The sequence below is a fragment of the Chaetura pelagica genome, unplaced genomic scaffold (genome assembly GCF_000747805.2).
Source record: "Chaetura pelagica isolate M959 unplaced genomic scaffold, ChaPel_1.0 scaffold494, whole genome shotgun sequence".
Classification (NCBI taxonomy): domain Eukaryota; kingdom Metazoa; phylum Chordata; class Aves; order Apodiformes; family Apodidae; genus Chaetura; species Chaetura pelagica.
The window spans coordinates 326078-352405 of NW_009952992.1; the positions used below are offsets into that span (position 1 = coordinate 326078).

The 26328-nt window shown below is 52.0% G+C and overlaps 1 protein-coding gene across 1 annotated transcript; it reads left to right on the forward strand.

Moving 5' to 3' along the window:
- Window positions 1-13462: 13462 nt before the first annotated feature.
- LACTBL1 (lactamase, beta-like 1) lies at window positions 13463-24774 on the forward strand. Its single transcript, XM_009996548.1, has 6 exons — window positions 13463-13577; window positions 16110-16219; window positions 17200-17357; window positions 18266-18513; window positions 21176-21281; window positions 23799-24774. Exons 1-6 carry the CDS (start codon window positions 13463-13465, stop codon window positions 24772-24774), a joined length of 1713 nt encoding a protein of 570 aa, XP_009994850.1.
- Window positions 24775-26328: the final 1554 nt, after the last annotated feature.

A 26328-nucleotide genomic window follows, 5' to 3' on the forward strand; every position in this document is an offset into this window, starting at 1 on the left:
GAATGCAAGGGAAAGGCTTTGTCCTGCGAGTTAATGCAGAGCTGGGGAAGGGGCTGCATGTTGTGAGGGCACCAAAGCCCCAGGAGAGACTGGAAGGAAGCAGAAAAGGATTTGCTTTGATTTGAGCTTCCAAGGGGGTTGGTTCTGTCTCACATGTGAGATCCTGGGGTGGGTTAGAAAGGGGGTGGTTGGTAGGTCAGGGAGGTTCTCCTGCCCCTCTGTTCTGCCCTGGTGAGGCCACATCTGGAATGTTGTGCCCAGTTCTGGGCCCCTCAGTTCCAGAAGGACAGGGAACTGCTGGGAAGAGCCCAGGGCAGAGCCCCAGAGATGCTGGAGGGAGGGGAACATCTCCCTGCTGAGGAAAGGCTGAGGGAGCTGGGGCTGTTGGGCTTGGAGAAGAGGAGACTGAGGGGCCACCTCATCCATGGGCACAAATCTGTTCAGGGCAGTGCCAGGAGGGCAGAGCCAGGCTTTGTGCAGTGATGTCCAGTGACAGGACAAGGGGCACTGGGTGCAAACTGGAGCCCAGGAGGTTCCCTGTGAATCTCAGGAAGAACTTCTTTGGTGTGAGAGTGCCAGAGCCCTGGGCCAGGCTGCCCAGAGAGGCTGTGGAGTCTCCTTCTCTGGAGACATTCCAACCCCCCTGGCCACGTTCCTGTGTGATGTGCTCTGGGTGCCCCTGCTCTGGCAGGGGGGTTGGGCTGGGGGAGCTTTCCAGGTCCCTTCCCACCCCTGGGATTCTGGGACTCTCAGTGTTTACAAACACCAGGACCCACACGTCCAGGTGCTCTCAACAAGATCCCTTGTGTGCAGCATGGAGGACAAAGGGTGTGAGCTCCTGTGTCCTTTCAGTCCCTCCCTGAATGTCCTTGATTGGCAAGGAAAAGGGTTTTATGGGCAGGAGTTTTGACTCAGGAATCACCATTTATTGCCATGTGATATTTTGCAGGACAATTCTGCTTCCTTCACCCTCGAGGGAGGTTGTTCTCTGTCCCATGTGCTTCCTCAGTCTGGGGCTGTTGTGGACCTGGTCTTTTTGTTAGGATAAGAGGAGGGAAAATGTCACATGCACAAGGTGTAGGAAGCTTCTGGAGGCCAGGCTTTCTGCTGCCAGCCCTCCTGACCACTGGTCTTGGTCGTCTCCTCTTGGTCAGGCTGTGCTTCCCTGAGCAACTGGAACAGTTCTGTGAGCAAAGGTAGGATGGGCACCACACGTGGGGGCATTTGGAAGCAAGAACTCAATTTGAAGAGCAGGATCCCATTTTCCAGGTGTCTGTAGCCCCTGGAGTTTGTCCTCTGGCTGAACTTTGTGAGGTTCCTTGGGATCCCTGCGACCTCAGCGAGGAACGTTGGCAAAGGCTCTTGAAAGACAAGAGCCAGTTGCTCCCAGCACAACCAGTTTGCTGACACACCTCAAGCAGGCAGAGGAAGACAATTTTCCCTTAAAGAGGACACGTTGGGTTCCCTGCCTTCCATGCCACAACCAGTAAGGAGAGGCAGGCCTGGTCCCAGCACGCAGGCTGGGTTAACCAAGGGGACACACCAACCAACCTGAGCCATCCTGCAGGTGCAACAGGTAGGAAGTCAGTGACCTAAACCCCAAAAAGTCTGATTCCACACAAAGAGGAGGAGCAGGTTTGAGGGGTAAATAGGGCTTTAAAGAGTGTTCTTTTCTTAGACAGGGCTCATATCACTTTGCCTTCCTAGGGTTTTAAAAGCAGCAAGCAGAGCAAATTGCTAATGGGAAGGTTCCCAGCTTCAAAAACTAACTCTAAGCATCTGTTAAGTGTTGTTTGTAGCTAAACCTTGAGTAGTTCAGTGCATTTGCACTTACAGAATTTCTGCTAACAGAACTTTCTCTGCTTTTCTTCTTTAAATCAGTGGGTTCAATTCCAGTCAAAGCTATTTCCACCACACTGGTGGCTGGTGCTGGGTTTCCTGGGCACCACCAGCTCCTGGCTTTGCTAGGGCTGTCAGTAAAAACTCCCCCTTGTTTGGGTTTCATCCCATAAGAGAGAGGGTGAGAGTGATGAATCTTACCTGGAAGAACATCCTCCTCACCCTTCAGTCCCAGACAAAATGCACTTTCTCACTCTGTGGGGCTGGGCTGGAGAGCTCCTCTCCCACATGTACCTCCTGCAGGATCAGCCCCAACCCATCCTCCCTCTGTGGACGTGGAACAACTTGGCTTCTGCCAGAGTCTGAGCAGCCCAAACAACCCCTTTTGCAGAAGTCCCTGTGCAGAGCCCCCAAATCCCAGAAGGAATCCTGTCTTACAGGGCCCCCCTCTTTCCATTGGCACCTATGGAGTCACCTTTGCATTTAGCTTAGGGGTTCCACGATGCAAATTAGGTACTTGATTAGATTTGTGCTTTATAGTTGTGAATATATATATATTATATGTATAATATATATAGTGAATATATGTACAAATAAGCAGGTATTTCCCCTGTGACTGAAAAACAGGGCAATATTGACAATAATTTTACATAATGGGGAAAGTCTGAGAGTATCAGCATCTCTTTTCCTCTGTCCCCCTGACTATAACTAGTCCCTTCCTGGTCACCAAAGTCAATTTTTCCATTTATTGTTTAGCATTATGAGCTAATTAGGCCACATATTTGCAAAGGCTCCTGTCTTTTCCCTGCAGCAGGTGAACCAGTGTCCATGCCCAGTGTAGGGCACGTGCTCCCCTGCACTGGGGTGGCAGGTAACTGGGGTAAAACTGGGGTCTCAGGAGGGGAGGAGGTGGGGGATGTTTACCAAGCCCATCTCCTGCCAGGACAAGCAACAACAAATCATGGGAAGAAGATGTGATCCCAGAATGAGAAACCAAGAGGTCCACAGGTGAGGAGTTAGCTGAGCTGGTAAGTGGAAGGAGTAGGATGGAAGGCACTGGAGGTGACACGAAGGTGGTAGAATCACAGAATTCCAGGCTGGTTTGGGTTGGAAGGAGCCTTAAAGGTGGTTTAGTTCCAACCCCCTGCATGGGCAGGGACACCTCCCACCAGCCCAGGCTGCTCCAAGCCCCATCCAACCTGCCCTTCAACACTGCCAGGGATGGGGCAGCCACAGCTTCCCTGGGCAGCCTGGGCCAGGCTCTCACCACCCTCACACCCAAGAATTTCCTCCTCATGTCCAACCTCAATCTCCCCTCTTCCAGTTTTAATCCATTCCTCCTTGTCCTCTCCCTCCCTGCCCTTGTCCCAAGCCCCTCCCCAGCTTTCCTGGAGCCCCTTCAGGCACTGGAAGCTGCTCTAAGGTCTCCCTGGAGCCTTCTCTTCTCCAGGCTGAACACCCCAACTCTCCCAGCCTGGCTCCAGAGCTGCTCCAGCCCTCCCAGCATCTCTGTGGCCTCCTCTGGACTCTCTCCAACAGCTCCAAGAGAAGCTGTTTCCAGAGAAGCCTAAATGCCCTCGATCTAATAGAATGCAAAACCTTGAGCTCAGGGCTGCAGCAATGGAACACCCAGATCAGGGAGTACAATTAGACTGAACTGTGATTGACTCTGAGTAGCAGCCAGAGCATCCCAGGCTCAAGCAGCAGGTTGGTGCAGTTCAGCATCTTCCTGCCCTTTCAGGATGATTATTCAGATGCAGCTTCACCGTGTGCAGACAACAGTAAATATGAGGAAGGAGCTGCCACAGGAACATTAGAGCTTTAGTCCAGGGGGAGCCCAACAAGCTCTGGGCCACCAGGAACCTCACCAAGCTCAGCTGCCAGGAGGGCCAAGCTCAGTACCCAGGGCAGGCTGAGAAACCATCGCCCAGCCCTGCTGAGAAGGACCAGGAGGACAAACTGAACACGAGCCAACAGTGCACTCTGATGGCAAGTAGGGGAAACCACAAACTGGGCTGTGTCAGTGCTGGGACCAGAAAGGAGGGGCTGGCAAACCCCTCTCCTCAGTGTTTCTGCCATTGCAACTTGACCCTTCTGTTCTTGTCCATCCCTCAAGGGGGCAAGAAGGACCAGGAGGTCTCCCTCAAGAAGGACAGGGAGGTGTGATGGTGACTGAGATGTGACACACATGGGGACAGGCAGAGCTGGGCTGTGTTGTCAGGCCAAGAGGATGCTGAGGGGCTGAGGAGCATCACAGCCCAGGAACACTTGAAAGGCTGTTACCAGGAGAATGAAGCCAAACACTTCTCAGTGATGCAAATCAACAAACCAAGGGCCACAGAGACAGCAAAGTTCAGGTGGGATATTGGGAGAAAACATGTCAAGGTGGCATTTGCTCCTGCTCATCAGGTCCCAGGGACCTCTAAGCTATTTCCCAAAACATCTGCATTTCCCCACAGCTCCATCAGGATCAGACATTCCCAGCATGTGTCTCTGTCACCTGCCCAGCAAACACCTGGAATTCTGCTCACCTGAAGCTTTTCACCAAGCAAATCTCAGACACCAACTCGAGGCCTCTCTGAGCAGGAAAGGAGAATGCAAAATAAAGCAGCACTTTCCAGTCAGTCTGTGACAAACCAGGGCTGTGTGAATTGGGTTGGCAATGCCTGGGATGCCTGGCTGGGATGCTCCCTGCTTTGCAGCAGGAGGTTCCACATGCTGACAGCCCTGCTGCCTCTGCACTGCTGCAGGAGAATTGTGGATCAAAATATTGATACAGTGCAACAAAAAAAAAGGCATGATTGGCTGTGGTAGCTAAAGGTGGGAGGAAGGAAGGAAGTGCAGGAGAAAAAGGAATAAAATGCATCAACTAGTAGCTGAAAAATGAGTATCAGCAAAAGAGAAGATGTGAGAGATGCAGAAAATCTTGGCTCAGTCAGGCTGGAAAATGTTTTGCTTGTTCTTAAATTCATCTCAGGGAGTGAATGGGAACTGAGAGGGAGGTGTATGCAAATTCATGTAGATGGATATGAACACCAGCACAGGCTCTCAGTCTCTTGGCAAGTTCCCCAGGGTCTCTGTGCCTTGGTGAGTGTCTGTGACTAAGTGGGAGGTTAAATGGGTGAGAGTCTCAGGATGTCACAGCAAGGACCCACAGCCTGAGACAGGAGCTGCATTCACACAGCAAGGGCTGGGCTGAGCTCCCTGCTGGCCTTTTCTCCTTCCAGAATTGACAGCTTGTCCTCACTTTGTCCCCTGACAGCCCAGGAAAGCCCTGCAGGGCAGAGAAGCCACTCAGGGGTCCAATACAAGCAGTTGAATTTGTCCTTGCAGCTCCTTCTTCCTCAAAGAATTTTACCACTGTGTGAACAGGAATGTTCTGCAGTCCCTTCCAACTCAGCATATTCTATGATTCTGTGACTCTGTGATTCTGGTGTGACTTCTTCAAGACCCATTTAGTCTGTGTCTCCTGTATTTTTTGACCCTTAAGGATCCAACTCTTCTTGTTTCCCTTCTCATCAAACCATAGAATGGTTTGGATGGGAAAGGACCTTAAAGATTCCTTATATCCACATGAAGAAATGCTGATAGTTGTTTATACTTTGCTTTTCTTTTGCCATCTCTTATTTTTAAATATGAAACCTTTATGAATGTTCATCATTATGGGCTTCATCCTTTTCCCCTGAGGCCAGTGGTCCTTGCATGTGACATCAAAAAATAAGGCTCAGTTATCTCCCATGTCTTGCAATGGTTTGTAGCAATTTCTTGTGGGGCTTTGGGTTGGTTTGTTTCCTTCTGATTTGGTGAACCAGCTTTTAATGAATTGTTCTGGGAGAGCAAAATGTTCAAATGTGGTCAAGCTGCTCATCTGTGGACACCAGTAACTGCACCAGGGCTCACCTGCTTGGAAATGGTGTGGCCAGTCCCAACAAGCAGCTTGGAAGACTCAGCAACCATCTGAACATCTCCCTGATTCCTTCCACCATCCTGGCCTCACCTCTTGTGATGTTCACCTCTAGATTTCTTGTCTCTTAGGATACAAGAAGGGACTGGAAGTAGCCCAGAGCAGGAAGGACTATTTACAATTCCCTATCAAATAGTAAGCACATTTTTGGGGTGAGTGTTTAGAAGCTCCCCTGATAAAGGAAAAAAAGTGCATCTGTTTTTCTGGGTGCAATCAAGTGGTGAAAAAGTCTGTCCAGAGCAGTTTTGCAGTCTCTGTCCTTGAAGGTTTCCAAGGCCTGACTTGAAAAGAGCCCTGAGAAACCCCCTCTGACTTCAGAGCTGCCCCTGCCTTGAGCAGGAGGTTGGAGCAGAGACCTTGTGAGGTCCCTCCCCACCCAAACAGTCCTAGGGGTTTGTGAACTGGAACATTTCCCCAGGCCAACTGGACTTTCAGCACATGGCAAGGTCTGCTCTGAAGGTGCCTCTCCCCAGCCTCAAAGCTCTGGCACAAGATCATTCCTTTGCCATGAGCTCAGGGACAATCATTTTCATCACATACAGGACAATCTCTTCAACTCCAGACGTGGGCAAGAACCTGAAGAGGATCCCAAAAGTCTCTGTTGGCAATCAGGTGGAATGAGTCCTCCCCCTGAAATGAGGTCTCCTGTTGTTCCTTGTGAGGAAGGTGAGCACCTCTCAGAATGCCTGCAGTGATTCCCTCCTCCTCACTTGACTCCATGAGTACAAAAATTATAAAAATCAACATTTATACATTATAAAAATGGCCCTGCCAGGCCAGGCTGTGCCTTTTGAACATACTTGTGATGATGTGGGGTTTTCTGCCCTACCTGCAAAGGGGAATCATCATTTCCAAGGGACTTAGCTCGAGGCAAGGGGTGGATTATTAGACCTGTGTCCTTCATTTAGGAATAATGGCCATTAAACTCCTTGTTGCTGTGGGGCTGCAATTTCCAGAGGCAATACCCATGGTCAGGGAACTGGCTGCTGGCAAGGAGGTAATGAAAGAGCTTGGAAAGAGCTCAGGAAAAATCCAGCTTCCCTGCAGGCTTCTGAGAGGTGCATGAAAGAGGGAGAAGGAGCCCAGGCTGGATCCAGCTGGACCTACACAGACATGGGCTTGTGGTGGCTTCACTCTTGCTCCATGGGTGGAGGGAAGCACAGGTGGGTTTTTTGCAGAGCTTCAGGGGCTCTTCTGGCCTGTGGCAGGTCAGGGCTCTGCCCTGAGCTCAGCCCCTCTCCCTGGGGTCTGAACCAACCCCAGCATCCTGAAAAGAACCAGCCAAGGCAAGGTGAAGGTGTCATTAAGCCACGAGAGGTCACAGATGAGAGCTGGGGCAGGGGTTGGTGAAGGACTTCTGACATCCCAGAGTCATTCTCCTTGAGGGTTTTGGTCTCATCCCTGTGTCTTCCCAGCAGTAGAGGAGCTGGAAGAGCAGCAGCCCCAGCTGGGGGCAGAGGAGCTGCACAGCCACACACTGACCCAGCACCAGAGCATCTCACCAGGCTGTGAAAGGGAAGCAAGGGAAGTGTCAAGGTCCTCCTGGTCCTCAGAGGGAACTACACCTGCAGCAGATACAGCAAAAATCCCCCTCAGCCCTGTGCTGGTTGAGAGGCTGCAGTGGAGAGGAGGGTCATTAAAGATGCCACTTGTATTTCCTGCTGCAGCTTCCCCTGTGTCCCTGCTCCCAGCCTGACAGCCCCACACACACCAGTATGGTCCCCAGAACATGCTCCTGCTCTCCAGGCAGGCAGAAAGTGCCTGGACCAGTCATTTATTCTTCCCTCAGTTCAGGCTGGATGGGGCTCTGAGCTACCTGGGCTGGTAGGAGGTGTCCCTGCCCATGTAGGGGGGTGGGACTGGATGGTCTTTAAGAAGCCACATTTAACATGAGACCATGGATTTAGGTTGGACATGAGGAGGGAATTCTTTGCTGTGAGGGTGGTGAGAGCCTGGCCCAGGTTGCCCAGGGAAGCTGTGGCTGCCCCATCCCTGGCAGTGTTGAAGGGCAGGTTGGATGGGGCTTGGAGCAACCTGGGCTGGTGGGAGGTGTCCCTGCCCATGCAGGGGGTGGGACTAGATGGTCCTTTCCAACCCAAACCAGTCTGGGATTCTATGATTTTATAATTCCTTTCTTCTCTTTAAGCTGCTCATACACCAGGACCAGCCTCATCCACTCAGACTGTTTAATTTAAAATTGTGCAAGTTATTTGGGGTAAAATTTCCCCAGGACAACTTCTGGTGGGTTTTGAATTGTCAGATACCCAGGGCAGGGCACCAGGCATCCCCATGGTGGGACAGGACCTGTTTAAGCCACAGCTCCTGTGTGTGTTCCACTGCTTCACAGAGACATGATCATTCACTGCTCAGTCACAGCATCACAGCATCACAGATCCCAGGGGTTGGAAGGGACCTGGAAATCTCCCCCAGCCCAACCCCCCTGCCAGAGCAGGGGCACCCAGAGCACATCACACAGTCACTGGGCCTGTTGACTTTGTAGATAAAGGAAAAGCTCAGAGGTGCTTTATCCTCCCAGTCGAGGAGCCAAAAAACCTCTGGGCACCACAATTCCCATCAGGTCCTGCCAGCAAAACCAAACCTTGACAAATTCCCTGGAGGGACCTGCTCTGAACCAGAGGCCTGGGCAGCAGCTGGGACCTTCCTGAAGACCTCCAAGATCAGAGACCAGAAAAGCATCATGTGTTTCTGCCAACCTTCTGCAGGTCCAGGCAGGTCTCCAGGTCAGACTCTCTCCAAGAAAACTCTAAGGGGCACAATATTGAGTTAGAGAGCCCTGGGCCAGGCTGCCCAGAGAGGCTGTGGAGTCTCTTCTCTGGAGACATTCCAACCCCCCTGGCCACGTTCCTGTGTGATGTGCTCTGGGTGCCCCTGCTCTGGCAGGGGGACTGGGCTGGGGGAGATTTCCAGGTCCCTTCCAACCCCCAACCTTCTGGGATTCTGTGACTCTTTCCATGGCAATGGCAGCTCATGATTCACCCTTCCAGCTCTGAGTGTGTTCAGGATGCCCTTCCTCTCCAGCTCCCCCTTTCCCACCCTGCTCTGGTGTCTGAGCCATGAAAGCACCAGCAAATTCCCCCCTTTTTTTTTGGCTGCATCCCTGCTCAGCTGCTGCCCTGGGGCACAGCTGGTTAATCTGTGCTGGGAGAGGCTGAGGGCTGGGATTAGTGCTGCAGATGCTCTGAACATCTGCAGCTCCAGGACAGCCCCAAATTCACCAGCACTGGAATCTGGAGGGGAACAGCAAGGCTGGTAAGAGCTCTTTTTTTTTGGGGGGGGGAGGGATTTGCCTCTTGAATTGGCACTGCCAGGTAGCAAGAGAAGAGGGAAAATGTCATGGGAGAGGTGACAGCCCTGCCAGGATCTTGGCACTTCCAAGTGTGTGTGATTCCCAAGGCTGAGGAGCTGATGGTGCAGAGGGAGGAAGGCTGAGAAGCCAGGGACAGGACTGGGAGGAGCCTGCAGAGCAGGCACAGTGAGGAGGAAAAAGCCCTGAAGGGTCTCAAAGCTGCAGCTCCTTGTGCTGGGGAGGTGGGATGAGGGTCCTGGGCCCTGGGAAGTCCCAGAGCTTGGGTCAAGCCCTGGCCAGGAACACCAGGTGCTGCCCAACCAGAGGCAGAAGGTGTTACTGGGGACCTCCCCCATGGGGTATCTGTGCTTCATCTCCCCATCCAAAACCAGTCCCTCCCTGCCCAGCTGAGCAGGGTTGGGTTCACTCTGGGCTTCCCTCCTTGCTCTGACTGCATTCTTTTCATTTTTATTCTTTTTTCCTGCACTCACTTCTTGTTTCCCTTCATCACAGGGTCTTAGGAGCCTTTTAGTTGGTGGCAACAGGCAGCAGAGGGGATGAGAAGAGACCTTGGAGCAGTGATGGAAGGGCTACAGCTGCGGGTAAGGCTGAGCCCAGGCCAACCACAACCCTGCCCATCCCTTGGAGGCCCCAGCAGCCAAGGGAAAAGAAAATACCAGCTCCATCTCTGCCTGGGGAGCCTGGTACCCTTGTCTGTCAGTGCAGGGAAACTCCAGGAGCCCCTTCAGGATTAAGCCCAGGGAGTGTCTGAGCTCCTGGGCTGAGCTCCTCACCTCCCAGCAATGTGCCCTGGGGGCCAAGAAGGCCAATGGCCTCTGGGGTGGGTTAGAAAGGGGGTGGTTGGTAGGTCAGGGAGGTTCTCCTGCCCCTCTGTTCTGCCTTGGTGAGGTCACATCTGGAATGTTGTGTCCAGTTCTGGGCCCCTCAGTTCCAGAAGGACAGGGAACTGCTGGGAAGAGCCCAGGGCAGAGGCACAGAGATGCTGGAGGGAGGGGAACATCTCCCTGCTGAGGAAAGGCTGAGGGAGCTGGGGCTGTTGGGCTTGGAGAAGAGGAGACTGAGGGGCCACCTCATCCATGGGCACAAATCTGTTCAGGGCAGTGTCAGGAGGGCAGAGCCAGGATTTGTGCAGTGATGTCCAGGGACAGGACAAGGGGCAGTGGGTGCAAACTGGAGCCCAGGAGGTTCCCTGGGAATCTCAGGAAGAACTTCTTTGCTGTGAGAGTGCCAGAGCCCTGGGCCAGGCTGCCCAGAGAGGCTGTGGAGTCTCCTTCTCTGGAGACATTCCAACCCCCCTGGCCACGTTCCTGTGTGATGTGCTCTGGGTGCCCCTGCTCTGGCAGGGGGGTTGGGCTGGGGGAGCTTTCCAGGTCCCTTCCAACCCCTGGGATTCTGGGATGCTGTCATGCTGTGCCCTCCCCTCCCTGCACAGACCTGTTTACCACCTCCCCAGCCTGGACACAGGGGGGATGCAGGCACTGCAGGACTTAATCTCCTCCTGTTCAGATGTCAGAAGGAGATGAAGCTGCTATAAATAGCTGGTGAAGCCCTGATGGTTTCAGCTGTGGTTCACCCACATGGCAGAGCATTAAGGAGAATTAACGTTCAGCTGCTGGGGCACTTTTCTGAGAGCAAAAGCCATTCTGGCCCCAGGCCCTTAATCTCCTTGCCCCAGGGGGAGGTCAGCAGCCCTGCCTGGAGGGTCTGGAGGAGCCCAATGGTCAGGGAATCCTGCAGCAGGACTGTTGGGCAGCTAAAAAGAGCCACTTCACCCAGAGTGATGGGGAGGAACCTGCCCAGGAGGAGCAGCTGAGCCGAGGGGCACAGCCAGACCCCCTGCTGCAGATGCTGGGGGGCTGTCCCAGCCCCAAACACACTGAGATGCCTGACAGCAGCTTCTGGGACTGAGCCAGCTCCTGGCAACGGTATGTGCAGGGCTCTGGGCTCCTCCTGGCCCTCCCCAAACCTTGGTGAGATGTGTCTCCAAGCAGAGCAGCTCACAGGGCTGCCTAGATGAGCATTGGGGGGGGGTGGGAGGGGGTGCTGGGTTGGTCTCTGAAATCCACATTTCTTCCTAAAGCCCTCCCAAATATTTCAAAGCTCAGGGGGTGAAAACATGACCCACCCACGGGGGGTCTTGTGTGCCCTTGTTCCTGCAGGTGTTTGTGTTCATCTGTGTGTGTGTCAGGGTGTTGCAGCCCCTGTGCTCGGGGCGTTTGCAGTGATGGTCACTGAGATGGAGAAACCAGCTGAAAGGGAGGTCCTGGAGGTCCTGGGCAGGGGAGGTGTGAGGAGCCTGTTGGTAGGAATCTACCCTTCTGTCTGTCTGGCAGTCTCCTAGGTAGGGGGAAAGAGGGAAAGGTGTTTTTTCCTGAAAGGAAACAGAGGGTAGAGCATGTCAGCATTATGAGTATTTCTCAGGCTTTTGAATATTTGGTGCTACCTCAATAAAAGAGAGACCCATGTCTCTGGTTTCATGGCATTGCCACTTTTGAATCCTTCTAGCTGATCACAGATTCTTTGTCCTTTTTCCCTTGTTACACGTAATCTTTCTTTGAGATGCATTCTCATGTGTCACAGAATCACACACAGAATCCCAGGGGTTGGAAGGGACCTGGAAAGATCCCCCAGCCCAACCCCCCTGGTCAGAGAATGGAACAGACATCTAGGACACTCAACATGCACAGGAGATCAAAGAGCATTTGGACTGAAGGATGAGAGTTCAGTGCTGGCAGATTTGGGTCCTCAGTTAGTGGTCCAGGGAGTCTGGAGCTCCTGAGATGAATCAGATACCAGCAAATCTTTTCCTTTCATCCTGCTCTTAGGGACCCAGGAATCAGAGTTTCCCAGTGAAGCAAGGAAAGAGGCAGGAAAAATGGTCAGAGAACCTGCAGGTGGGTAGAGGGGTCACCTTATTATGGTGGGACTGAACCCAAGAAAGCCCCCCCATGGCCACTCCAGGGCAAAGAGAGCCCTGCCCCACTCCTTGCTGCAGGAAAACAGCTTCTCATCACAGCTCCACTGGCCCTGAATTTTGGGTCCCTTCCTTGGATAGCTGGGATATGGACTTCTCCTGAGCTCTGGGCCACCTAGTCTGATAGCTGGGATATGGACTGGCCCTGAGCTCTGGCAGTTTTGGGGCTTAGAGGGTCTGTAGACACCTGTGGGGTCTCAACCCACCCGTGGAGCCTGATTTATGTTACAGAAGAACCTGAAGGAAGGTGCCTTCAGGAATGTAGGTGGGAATAACTGGAGAGGCTGAAGGGCTGCAGAAAGAACCATGATGTGCTTATCTTCTTGTCCAGGAGGTCTCAGTAACCTAGAGGTGCAGCAAGGGGTGGGTTCCCCAGGTCCAGCAGGTCTGGAAGTGGCTCCACAGCTTCCCCTCATGGGAGTGACAAAACTCAGCTGATTTGCAGCTGCTTTGGCAGGAACTAGCCTGGATCTCCAGGAAGAAAGGGAAGATAAAGGGCCACGTGGAAATCTAAAGGGAGTCTTTTAGTCTGTCTGTCCTCCAAGGGAGTCCAGGCAACCTGAAACAGTTTTGGAATGTAGACCATATTGGGTGCCAATGGCAGGCCAGAAACATTCCTTGCCAAACTTTGAAAAGCACCCAAGTGACCTCCTGCAGGCAGGGAGAGGGCACAGCTCCTGCTTGGGCACCTCATCTCTTGGCAGCTGTTCCTTGGTTTCCATCCTTCCATGTCTGGATGGTCCTGTCACCAACCTGGATGGTCTCCAGTGTGGTGGGAGCTGCACAAACCCCAGGCATGAGGCACATTCCAAGGCAGGGCAGCTGTGCATGCCAAGCATGTGGGTGACATCATGGGCATCACAGGCACAAAACAGGAGGGTGAAGAGTTTCATCATTCATCTATAAATGCTGGATCTGCTCAGGTGATCCTGCTGGTGCCATGAGCAGATGTTGGACTCTGGGGGGAAAAGGAGTTGGAAAGATATCCAAGATATCCAGTAAGTCATGACTGCTGAGAAGGGAGGAAACAAGAGCTGGGACAGAGAACCCTGCCAGCCTGGGCAGGGCAGGTCCAAGGGCAGGGAGGGGAAAAGGCAACAGGATGGTTTTCTTCTATAAGAATCAACAAGGTAAGGACAGTAACATCATGCAAACCTCACTGGAAAACAAAAATCCATCTCTGCTTGCAGTGATTTCAGTGCTCTGGTGCTGCAGTAGCACAGCAGTCAGCCCAGGGCCCTGAGCAGAGTGTCTTTTCCACCCAGCTGGTCTGCAGGAGATGCAGGTTTTTTTCCCCCCTCTGAGATCCAACCTTCTCTGCTTGCAGCAGGGATCCAGCAGCAGGAGCCTCCTCAAGATGGCTGTTATGGAGCTGAAGTGGATCCACATGTTGGTCATCATCTTCTTCCTGCTCTCTGTTGCAATGACAGGCTGCTTCCTGTGGCAGTACAGCCTCCCCAAGGTGGAGCCCAGTGAGTAGTCATCTTTAAGCATAGAGCCATAGAATCCCAGAACCACTCAGGGTGGAAAAGCCCCTTGGGATCACCCAGCCCAACCACCCTCCCTGCTCTGCAAAGTTCTCCCCTCAACCACATCCCCCAACACCACATCCCAACCACCTTCCAACACCCCCAGGGATGGTGACTCCACCACCTCCCTGGGCAGCCTGTGCCAGGCTCTGACCACTCTCTGGGAAGAAATTCCTCCTGATGTCCAGTCTGACCCTGCCCTGGTGCAGCTTGAAGCCCTTCCCTCTTGTTCTGTCACCTGTGAGAACAGACCAGCACCAACCTCTCTGCCATGACCCTTCAGGCAGTTGCAGGGACTGGTGAGCTCTCCCCTCAGCCTCCTCTTCCTCACACTGAACATCCCCAGCTCCTTCAAATGTTCTTCATCAGATTGATTCTCCAGGCCCTTCCCCAGCTCTGTTGCCTCCTCTGTCCTGGCTCCAGCCCCTCGAGATCTCTCTTGAATTGAGGTGCCCAAACTGGACCCAACACTCCAGCTGTGGCCTCCCCACTGGCTTTCTTGGCCACCTGGGCACACACTGGCTCCTGCTTGTCAATCAGAACTCCTGGAGCTGTGGGATACAACCCCACAGCTGCTGACACTGAACTGCTGCTGCCCAACTGGGAAGCCCTGGCACAGCCACCACGACCTGGATCTCAGGGGGGGTCCTTGTGTGTGGGTTCCTGCCTTGTAAGAACACAGAGGTCTGAGTGTCTAAACCAGGTGGACATGGGGAAAATGGCCCCTCTGGCTGGTGCAAGGACACAGAGGAGATGAATATTGGGCTGCAGGAGCAGCCTGGAGCTCTGCTGGTGCCCAGAGAAGCTCCATTGCTTCTGGCACTTCCCTGGCTTGATTTATATACAAAGAAGAAAGTTTATTTTACATTCTTTATCTTTTTCCTTAGCATCCTGTTGTGAGAATCACTCCAGCTTAGAATGGATTTGGTTTTGCACCCCACCATGTGCTTCAGCTTATGGGTTTGCTTCCTCTCCTGTGCCCCTGGTCTGAGATCCCCTACTCACAGCTCCAGTTCACACTGGAATTTCCTGATGTTGATTAGAGAAAACTTCACAGAAAGACTCAAGACCAGGTTGGATGGGGCTTGGAGCAGCCTGGGCTGGTGGGAGGTGTCCCTGCCCATGCAGGGGGTTGGAGCTGGATGATCTTGAAGGTCCCTTCCAACCCAAACCAGCCTGTGATTCTATGTGCAAGGATGAAAAATGTCTCCACTGGAAATGGAGCAGAGTTTTAAGTAGCCCTAAAATGGCATAAAAACCACAGTGAAGGTGCCAGTGAAGGTGGTGGTCAGAGATTTCAGACCCTGCATTTTTAGCAGAGGATCAAAGGCTGCCTTGTAGGCTCCTGTGTGTCCATCCCCCTCCAGCTCCAGGTTTTCATCATGCCATCTCTCTTCTCAACTCCATTTCTACTGCTTCCTGCTCAGCTCATAAGCAAAGAGATAACTGAGCATTTTGTGTACAGCTCCCAGAGCAGAGGAGCTGGGTTTGTGAACACTTGGGGGTCAGCTGGGAGAACAGTGCCTCCAAGGAAAAGAGGCCCCATCCTTCCCTGAGTTTAAAGATCTTAAAGACCTTTGCTTGCCACAAACATTTAAGATCTGTCTCTGGCACCTGCAGGATGCAGCTGTTTCAGAAGACTAATGTCTCTGGCACCAGCTGGGCTGCAGGTGGGACTCACAATTCACTTCTACACCCACTGGCTGAGGCTACAGAATGCATGGGACAACCCTGTCCTCCTGAGCCCAGACTCACATCTTCCCCTGGGCATAAGCAGGGCACTTCCATGGTGTCAAAAGCCACTCTTGGGTACCCTGTGGAGTCTGCTGTAGTCCCAGTTCCTTACTCTTCCAGGGTCAGTTGAAGCCCCTTGCAGCTCCTGTCCATCCTGAGTGCTGCCCCATGTTGGACTAAGCACTAACAGAGCACAGGGAACTCATCACACCCTGGTTTATGTGAGATGGAAACAATTTCCAGATTGTTCCTTTGCCTATCACAGAATCCCAGAGTGGTGAGGGCTGGAAGGGAGCTCTGGAGATCATCTAGTCCTTGCCAGAGCAGGATCCCCTAGAGCAGATCCCACAGGAACACATCCAGGTGGGGCTGGAATGTCTCCAGGGTTGGAGACTCCACAGCCTCCCTGGGCAGCCTGGCCCAGGGCTCTGGTACCCTCAGAGTCAAGAAGTGTTTCCTTATGTTTAACTTGACCCTCCTGTGCTCCAGTTTGTGCCCATTGCCCCTTGTCCTGTCACTGGGCACCCCTGAGAAGAGTCTGGTCCCATCCTCCTGTAGACATTGGCCAGCATCATCAGATCCCCCCTCAGGCTCCTCTTTTCTAAGCCCCCTCTCTAAGCAGATGTGTCCTTCAGCTTTGGCCAACACAAGCAAGAAAGGTGGTGCTGAAAGCTGGGTGAGGTTAGAGCTTGTCAGTGTGTCAGTTCAAGCCACACACACTGTGTTTGGAATGTTCTCCAGGCCCATCAGTGATGGCAGCAAGGCCAGAGGCTGTGCAGATGTGTCCCCGCTACCCCGAGCCCGTGCCACTGGACCACCCCATCCCCATCCTGAAGGATGCACTGGAGAAGGTCTGTGAGGAGAAGGGAACAGAGACAGAGCTCAGGACTGCTCTTCTGAAGGTGTCAAGGGGACACGTGTCTTGCCCCTGAACATCTCTGGGGGATGGAGGAGCTGGGAATGAGGAGGTGGGGATGGAGGAGGTGGAGATGGAGAAGGTGGGGATGGAGGAGGTGGGGATGGAGGAGGTGGGAATGAGGAGGTGGGGATGGAGGAGCTGGGAATAAGGAGGTGGGGATGGAGGAGCTGGGAATGAGGAGGTGGGGATGGAGGAGCTGGGAATGAGGAGGTGGGGATGGAGGAGGTGGGGATGGAGGAGCTGGGAATGAGGAGCTGGGAATGAAGGAGGTGGGGATGGAGGAGCTGGGGATGGAGGAGCTGGGGAACAGGTGACTCTAGAGCTGGGGATACAAAGCTCCTTCCCTGGACACACAGAACAGATCAATAATAGTTACCTAAAGGGGAAGATATGGTGAAGAAACATCATTGCTTGTCCATCAGAAGGCCTGGTGGGCACACCCCAGCACAAAACCTCTTGGCAACTTGGCTGCTATCAGGCAGCCCTCATGTCCTGGCAAGAAGATGAATCTTGTCACCAGTTCCCATTCCCCAGTGACTGCCCATTCCTAGTTTGATGGCTTTGCTGCCTTTCTCCAGGCCACCTTCCAAATGTCAATAGCTACTAGTGAATAACTTCAAGGGAGGGAATGGAGGGGAGGGGGAAGAGAGAGACCTGTTTCCTCAGCAGGACACACTTTTAGCACTGTCAGAAACTCTGCTCAGCTCTACGTGCAGTGAGGAGGTGCAGCCTCTGCTGCCTGTGTGGGTCATGGGGACAACCATGCCCTGAGAGGACACTCCTGGGTTTGTAGAGCCCTATCATCTACCTTCTCCTTTGTCTGAGTCTAAATTAGTCAGGAGAGAAGCTGTCCCACAGACTAGATGCATTAGGAAGCTCTCTGGAGATTGATCAGTTGCCATCCTGCTGCAGGTGGACGTGATGCTGCGCCAGAAGGTTCACAGCTCTGGTGTCCCAGCCATGTCTGCCATCGTGGTCTACAATGACACTGTGCTCTGGACAGGCAACTTTGGCAAGAAGAATGGCTCAGACCCCTCCTCCGTGGTGCCCAACGAGTACACTATTTACAGGTGAGACACGTGGGTGCCAGGCAGGAGGGCTGGAGGAAGAGCAGATCCACGTATGGAGTGTGTCTGACGGCTGGGAATAGAGACACTGGCACGTGTGGCCTCATGGGTGGTCATGGCAGAGAGGTTGGTGCTGGTCTGTTCTCACAGGTGACAGAACAAGAGGGAAGGGCTTCAAGCTGCACCAGGGCAGGGTCAGACTGGACATCAGGAGGAATTTCTTCCCAGAGAGTGGTCAGAGCCTGGCACAGGCTGCCCAGGGAGGTGGTGGAGTCACCATCCCTGGGGGTGTTGGAGGGTGGTTGGGATGTGGTGTTGGGGGATGTGGTTGAGGGGAGAACTTTGCAGAGCAGGGAGGGTGGTTGGGCTGGGTGATCCCAAGGGGCTTTTCCACCCTGAGTGGTTCTGGGATTCTATGATGATTCTATGATCTTCTACCGGCTCATGTCCTCTGTAGAACCTCTCCTGAGCTACCCTGAAACTTGGTGACAGAATCATAGAACCATTCTTTACATTTGACTGTGCTCTGAAGCTTCCCAAATATCCACACCAGATATGAAATGCAAAATTTTCACCTTAAAATTCCAACTAACTACTTTCAACTCAGGTTTCCTAAGCAATAATTTACAAAATGTGTCAACTTGTGAATCCTCAGCCAGCAGAAGAAGTTCTGTAGCCCACTGCCTTCTTGGGGAGACACTGCTGAAGGGTATCCTGCAGTCCAGAAAGGCCAGAGTTATGGGTGTTCAATCAAGCTTCTTAAATGCATTTCAGCCATTCCCTTTGGAATTAGCCAAGGTTTTGCATGTGAAGCTACAGGCAGTGGGTCAGTGAGGTGACCTCATGTACTGACCATCTTCCTTCGTGGGTTTCTTAGTGCTTAACCTCTACAAATCTCCATTCCTTCACAGAATTGCCAGTGTCTCCAAGATCTTCCCCACCATTATGCTGTACAAGATGTGGGAGGAAGGAAAAGTCACGTCCCTTGACGACCCCTTGGAACGTTACGCCCAGAACTTCGTTATTAAGAACCCCCTGGGCAGGCTCAGGGACTCAGAGCAGAGGCCCCCAGGAGATGGGCTGGCTTTCTCAGAAAAAGGCTCCGTGCCACCCAAGCCATCACCCGTCACCCTGCGCAGAATGGCCAGCCAGCTCTCAGGTGAGACAGCCCCCCTACCTGCTTCCCACCTGCCCACCACCCTGCTGCTTGGAGGAGACCCCAGAGAGAACTGTCCCCAGGCCAGGGGGAAAACATGTTGCTGTTGAGGCCATTGCCCAGTATGGACCTTTGCACTCCCCAGAGGTCAGGCAGGACCCGTGGAAGCAAGATGTCAGCAGCTTCAAGCTGGCAGGGAAGCTTGAAGAGGGGAGATTCAGATTGGACATGAGGAGGGAATTCTTTGCTGTGAGGGTGGTGAGAGCCTGGCCCAGGTTGCCCAGGGAAGCTGTGGCTGCCCCATCCCTGGCAGTGTTGAAGGGCAGGTTGGATGGGGCTTGGAGCAGCCTGGGCTGGTGGGAGGTGTCCCTGCCCATGCAGGGGGTTGGATCTAGATGATGTTTAAGGTCCCTTCCAACCCAAACTATTCTATTCTATGATTCATGAAGTGCTTAAGTGTCCAGGCCACCTGCTAGGAAGGTGGCCAAGCTCCCTGTGGGCTGGGTGGTTGCTTTTCCCATGGCAGGTGAACATGTATTTCCTTTCCCACAGCAGCACGACCTGAAACCAGGCTCCAGCTACATCACAATCCTTTCCTACCCCAGCCCAGACTGCTCTCATTTTTCTGAGACATAGAGTTGAGGGTGAAAGTGGCACCAAACCTCTTCACTTTGAACAGATAGACCTTGATGGCTGAGCTAAATTTAGCTGTGGTTCCTGAGCTGGGATTCCTCAGCTATTAATAGCTCTGTGCTTGCTGGCAGAAGACCATTTATCTGCTGCTACCTTCATAATTGGGTAACCCTGGCATCAAGGTAGAAGGAGCTCACAGGGCTTAGGAGAACTTTGACCTTTCTCAGTTGCTAATATTGACTCAGAGATTCCAGAATGTAATGGCCAAAGATACTGTGCTGGTATCTCAGGTGGTGTCTTAATTAGACTCTGTAACTCCTGCATCATTCCAGATTGGAATCAAGGGCCTCAAATTAGGACCTAAGATCAAAAGAAGAAGGAAGCAAATTGCAGGACCTCAGGACAAGGTGCAACAACACCTGGGTCAAGCCAGGGTCAAAATATGGTTCTTCAAAATAGGATGATGTCACTGACATCTGGAAATTCAGTTACAGTTTCCAGATGCAACTGAAAACTGGAAATGGACAAACAGCCCAATGGGGCCAGTGGAGGCAGAAAGAAGGATCATCCAGTTCCAACCCCCCTGCCATGAGCAGGGAACCACGAGACCAGGTTGTACAAAACCTCATCCAACCTGGCCTTTTCATCAGAGATGATAGTGACAGGACAAGGGGTGATGGTTTTAAACTGAGAGAGGGGAGATTTAGATGAGATATTAGGAAGAAATTCTTCACTCTAAGGGTGATGAGGAGCTGGGATGGGTTGCCCAGGGAGGTTGTTGATGCCCCATCCCTGGAGGTTTTTAAGGCCAGGTTGGATGAGGTTTTGTGCAGCCTGGTCTGGTGGTTCCCTGCTCATGGCAGGGGGGTTGGAGCTGGATGATCTTTAAGGTCCCTTCCAACCTTCATGATTCTATGAATGAAGCTCAGGAAAGACATTGCTCTGGTGCTGGTTGAACTCCCCCAGTGGTGCAACACTTCCTGTGCTGCCTTGTGGCAAGTAGGTAATGAAGGAGCCCATTGTCTACTGGAAGATGCTGAGTGCATCTCTTATCTGCTCCTTCAGCTGCACAAACAACCACAGACTAGAAGCAGAAAAAGTGCTCTGGTTCCAGTTCAAATCCCAAGCTCAGGCCAGTTGAGAAAAGCAGGTGTTGCTGCTGCCAAAGCCTCATTCAGCCTTGCAGTGATGAAGCCCAAGCTCACTGAGCAGATGAGGCCAAACCACCTTCCTGCCCTGCAGCCTTCCTGATTTCCTCCTCACCTCTAAATCAAAGTCAGTTGGGAACTGCAAGGAGGGTTTCAACCCAAGTTCAGGACTTGGCAGAGCCACAGACCCTGTGCAAAGGAGCTGTGGCATTATCTCAAAGCCCTGGCCCAAAATGTTTCAGGGAACCCATGAGCACTGTTGTGCAATGGAATGAGAAAAGAGCTTCAACTTTTCTACTTTCAGAAACCCTGAATAAATGTTGCTAAATAGTATTAAAAAAAAAACAAAACAACAAACATACAAAAAAACCAACAACAACAAAACCAACCAACAAAACAAAAACAAAAAAGCTCTTAAAATCATTTAGGCCAAGCCTGGGATGATTCAGAGAAGTTCAGGCCCTCTCCAGTGAGGTATAAAGAACAAAGACCTGTTTGAAGGGGCTGTTACACATCTTGCTGCCAAGGGAACAGAGTCACATGGGAATAGGGACAGGGATGTCCCCCAGACCCCATATGCCCTTCTCTTCCAAAATACACTGGAGGATCCAGGGTATTTTTAACAAGCCATCAAGGTATTTTTAGTGAAATGTAGCAACCCAGAGCTGGTGCTGGGGTAGGACTTGCCCAGTTTCAGTGGTCCATGACTTGAATACTGGGTCCTGTAGGCCAGTACACTTGCTGTGTGCACCAACCCCACGTGTGCATCGTTGTTGTTTCCATCTTGCCATTGAGTCTTGCCTTCTGTTCACTGTCCACCAGACTCAAGGTTTCCTGGACCATGGTTCACCTCAAATTGTTGCCTTCTATTTCCCATGGCACAGGTCTGCCCAGGAGGCTGAGATCCACCAGCCTGCTGTGGAGAGGCAACACCCAAGAGGCTCTTGCTCTGCTGAAAGATGATGTCTTGGTTGCTGACCCTGGAACCAGGTCAGATATGTTCACTTTCTGGGTCTGTGTTGTCCAACTGGTGTCAGCCCCACCTGCAGTCTCCATGGCCAGTTCCCAAAGGAAGCTTCAGTCCTCTACCCTCCACCTCTCTTAGGCTGGAAAGAGTCACTGGAGTCACTGGACGTGCCCTGGGTTTTTTAAATGTGTGTAGAGCCATCAGCCCCACCATGGCCAGTTCCCAGAGGAAGCTTCAGTCCTCTACCCATACACCTCTCTTACGCTGGAAAGAGTCACTGGAGTCACTGGAGGTGCCCTGGGTTTTTTAAATGTGTGTAGAGCCTGACTGAGAAGTGTAGATGAGGTAAATTTAAGTGAGATAGATATAGATAGAGATATATAGATAGATATCGTTAAGGCCAGTGAGCCTTCAGTTCTGAAAGATGCAACACTGGAAAAGCATGTTCATTTAATCAGTTTAGACTATCATAGATTTTGCCTAAAATCATGTTATGTGTGTAGACATTTGCATGTCTCTAAATTATCACAGAAACACAGAATGGTCTGAGTTGGAAGGGACCTTAAAGATCATCTCATTCCAACCCCCTGCATGGGCAGGGACACCTCCCACCAGACCAGGCTGCTCCAAGCCCCATCCAACCTGCCCTTCAACACTGCCAGGGATGGGGCAGCCACAGCTTCCCTGGGCAACCTGGGCCAGGCTCTCACCACCCTCACAGGGAAGAGTTTCCAACCTAAATTTCCCCTCTTCCAGTCCCTCTTCCATCACCCTTTGTCCTCTCACTATAAGCCCTTGTCCAAAGTCCCTCTCCAACTTTCCTGGAGCCCCTTCAGATACTGGAAGGTGCTCTAAGGTCTCCTGAGATCCTTCAACTGATCTATAAGCTCTATCAATGTTTGTACCAATTTCTGTAGCCTGTTCAGTCTGTTACCTGAGCTGCAAAACAAATAGATGAACAGAAATGGAACAGACAGGAGGTGAGGGGAAGGATTCAAACTAAGGGGGAAAATCTTCCTGAGTCTGCACAATTTTTAGGGAATAGAATTACATTCATAAATCATTTTCCTCGGGTTGCTGAGGATACCTGATGAAGATGACTTGGAATCTGCAGCCTTAGAAAACTCCTAGGAAGCTCCATGGCTCGATCTTGGCAACCTCATATTAACTTCAACCAATGTAAGAGGCTACAAAAGATTTTCCTGAAAGGATTTTAAGACTTTAACCCCAAAATCTGCTTTGGTATTTTTATTACACCCACCATTAAGGTGGGTATAATAAGGCATAATAAGGACATCCACTCATAGTCTCTCAACCCCTCATTACTTGACATGTTGATAGTTTTCATTCTGTCTCCCTTTTCCTGGATGTACTTCACAGCTGCCAGCTCAGTTTTCCCAAAGGATATTGTCATTCCTTGATAGATTGATACAGGGTAGGTTGAATTTCAACTCCACTTCAGATAGAAAATTTTAGATCCAGAATATATTTATTCTTGTGGTAGAAATAATAGAGACTCATCATGTTTTTCTTCAGCTAGATGGGTAGGAAATGGTGGAAGTGGTACCAAATATGTGATCTAAAGAGGCCTCAGTGAGATCTATAGCTCCCCACAATTAACAAAAAAAAAAAACACCAAGGTAGAAAATATTAATTTTGGAAGCAGGTTTGAAAAAAAAGTTGCCCATTCATGTCTTCATGTCATTAAAGTTCTTTCAAGTATAAAGACTTAAATCACTTTATGGGTATTAAAGACTCAAGCACGCAGGTGTCTTTAATGACTCAACATTGCTGAGTGCTGCTTTGTGGACTCTTAAGTGCTTTTTAAAGTGCTTTTTACCATCTTAAGGTAGCTTAGGTGCTTAAGTGATTGGACCATGTTCAATCTCCCAAGTGGCTTCTCTGCCGTTTTGAGACCTTTAAGGCCTCTAACTCTCAACTCTGCTCTTAAAGAGAAGGGATTGATGCTTTGGTGAACAATAATAAACAATCACCCAGGATATGTGGGGTTTTCCACACAGTTTGGGCTTTTTTTTTTTAGTTTTCCATCTCCAGCTTTCTTTCTATAAATTGTGATTAAATAGCTCTACTGTGACTGCCTTAGGAAATTGGAAAAGCTTAAGGAGGGGAGATTGAGGCTGAACATGAGGAGGAAATTCTTTGCTATGAGGGTGGTGAGAGCCTGGCCCAGGTTGCCCAGGGAAGCTGTGGCTGCCCCATCCCTGGCAGTGTTGAAGGGCAGGTTGGATGGGGCTTGGAGCAGCCTGGGCTGCTGGGAGGTGTCCCTGCCCATGCAGGGGGTTGGATTAGATGATCTTTGAGGTCCCTTCCAACCCAAACCAGTCTGAGATTTGATGAAATTTCTCTTCCTGGCCTTAACAAACCAAGACACCAACACTCCCAGTCTCTCTGTCCCTCCCTTCTCGCCACCAAGTTATCTGATCAAACCAGGTGGTTTCTTCCCCCTAGAGAAGAACCCCCCGAGCCACCGGCTTTGCCCCGTCCCAGGCTGATGGGGGCACCTTCCTCTTCCCCTGCAGGTGCCACTATAGCAACCTGGCCTTCTCGCTGCTGGCGCACGTGCTGGCGGAGCGGGCGGGCGGGCAGTACCAGCGCTGGGTCTCGGAGAACGTCCTGGACCGCCTGGGCATGGAAGACACCGGCTTCGAGCTCTCGGCCCCCATCCGCTCCCAGATGGCCGTAGGCTTCTACAGCAGCCACCTGCCTGCCCCCCTCTACGACCTGGGCTGGTACAGACCCTCGGGGCAGATGTACTCCTCTGCTGCTGACCTGGCCAAGCTGGCCATGGTCTTCTTAGGCACCTACCACCGGCGCCTGCTGGAGCCTGACACGGTGAAGACCATGCTGACCCCCCTGCTGAAGTGCTCCAACGAGTACTTTGCCAACAAGACGGGCACCCCCTGGGAGATCAACGAGCAGCTGGGCTACGACATCGTCAGGAAGGATGGGGACCTGGATGGTTATTCTGCCACCTTCTCCCTCGTCCCCAAGCTCCGCCTGAGCTTCATCGTGCTGATGGCAGGGCCCAGGCCCCAGGGGGGGGATCTGGTGGCTCAGGCGTACGAGCATCTTATTCCTGCCATGGAGACAGCGTTCAGAGAAGCAGAGAAAAGCTTGGATCCCCCTCCCAATCCAAGCCCTTACGTTGGCTACTATACCTACTCCAACCTGACTTTCTATGAGATTGAGGTGGGGCCCGGGGGGGTGCTGCTCATGCAGCAGTTTGGACCTCACGTGGAGCAGCTGATTCCCGAGAAGTACCGGACAATCAAGCTCCACCACCTGGAAGACCGTGTTTTCCAAGTCGTTTTCGACAAGGAGTTCCCGTGCGTGCTGCACCTGGGCTCTGCCTCCATCTCCCTGGAGACCCAGAACGGGCAGCTCTTTAACTTCTACCCATTTGACAGGAAGGGTTTGTCCCCTGGCTTTGATGCCCCGGGGCTGAACACCTACAACGTGCTGCGTGTGCTCCGCAAACCCGTGTTCTACAGCTAAGTGTCCCCTCTCCCTTCTGCCCACTCCTGGGATGTGGCTCCAAACCTTTGTCTTACCAGGCTCTCCTGTCTGTGCAGCTTTGTGGGTGCCATTGGAAAGGGAAAGAAGGTGGCAAATTACTCTTTTGCCCAAGAAACGGGTCACGTTCCACTTCTAAAATTCCTTCAATGGCTTGTGATCCCTGGCAGAGCACAACAGGCAACTGGGCAGGCCTGTGGAAAAAAAGAGGTGGGAACGTGCTGGATGGATGGTGTTTGGATGCCATAAAAAAAAAAAAAGCCCAGCACTTAAGTCTCCAAGCTTACATTGACCATTCTGGTTGCTGACTGGGATCATCAAAGGGCTGCAAATCTCCTGTGTCTCTCAGAAAATCTCTCTTCTTCAGTCCAAGGGTTTTTCTAGAGCTCTTCAGCAGCCCACCTGCCATGAGCAACATTCCTCACCTGGCTTTGCCAAACACATTATGTCTAGGAAACAGCACCAGCCTCATCCCAGGCCCTGCTTTTGTGGTACCTGGGAAGTGAGGGTCCATTTCTTTTGTGGGTCACATCAAGGAAACTGTGAAAGGAGTGGAGAGCAATGTGGTCCTGGCTTGGCTCCATGGATTTCTGAAAAAGCCTGGTCACACCAAGGCTGGAGGAGCACTTTGGGACAGAGGATGAAGCTCCCTCCTGTGAGCAGGGTCATAGGAACATACACTGGTCCATTCCAGCTGGACTCAGGTTGGTGACTATCCCTGGCTGTAGACAAGGGTGTGGCTGTGGGGTTTCAGTGCAGCAGTGCATGGGAACCTTTACGTACCTCTTGGGCAGGGTGTTGGCGTGAATATGGACCCTCTGTGTCCATGCATGTGTGAGGGAGGGGGCCAAGGGACAGTGCACCAGCTCTGCACTCAGGACAGGCAGCCAGCCAGGAAGCCACAGGTGCTTCTCCCTCCCTGTGCCCACTCAATGACAAGGACAGATGATTTGTCACCAGTGGCCAACACTACATCACTGTGATGGGAACAGTGTCAGGCACGAGTGCAAGACAGGACAAGTGCCACCAGCAGAGGAGCCTTGGCTGCTGCAATGGACCTTCCAGTTGAGGAGAGGGTTGTGATTGCAGCCCTGGAGCCTGAAACAAATACAAGCAGAGGGTTGGGGCCAGGAAACTCTTGCCCTGACATGAACAGCCTTGCTGCAGAGTCTGGCAATGGCTGCACAGCATGGAAATCCTGAAGGAAGTGCTAAAGGGTAGGCATGCTGGGACAACCAAACACCCTCAGACAATCAAAGACCCTTCAAGGTGCATATTCTCCCCTGCCATAACTGCTATGAAGCTGGATCCTCTTGCAGAGTGACCTCCTGCTGCTGATGGTCCATGCAGAGTGGACATGTCTCAGAGAGGATGAGGAAACAAATCTCCCTGCCTCCCTTCCCTCTTGTTGTCTCTCACTGGTTTCCCTCCACATGCAGTCCTTCAGCTTCAGTTTTGGGTAGAGAAACCATCACTGGAGGCCTAGAGATCTATGATGTGCAAACTTGGTCCCCTGCCCTTTTTTCAGGCACTTTC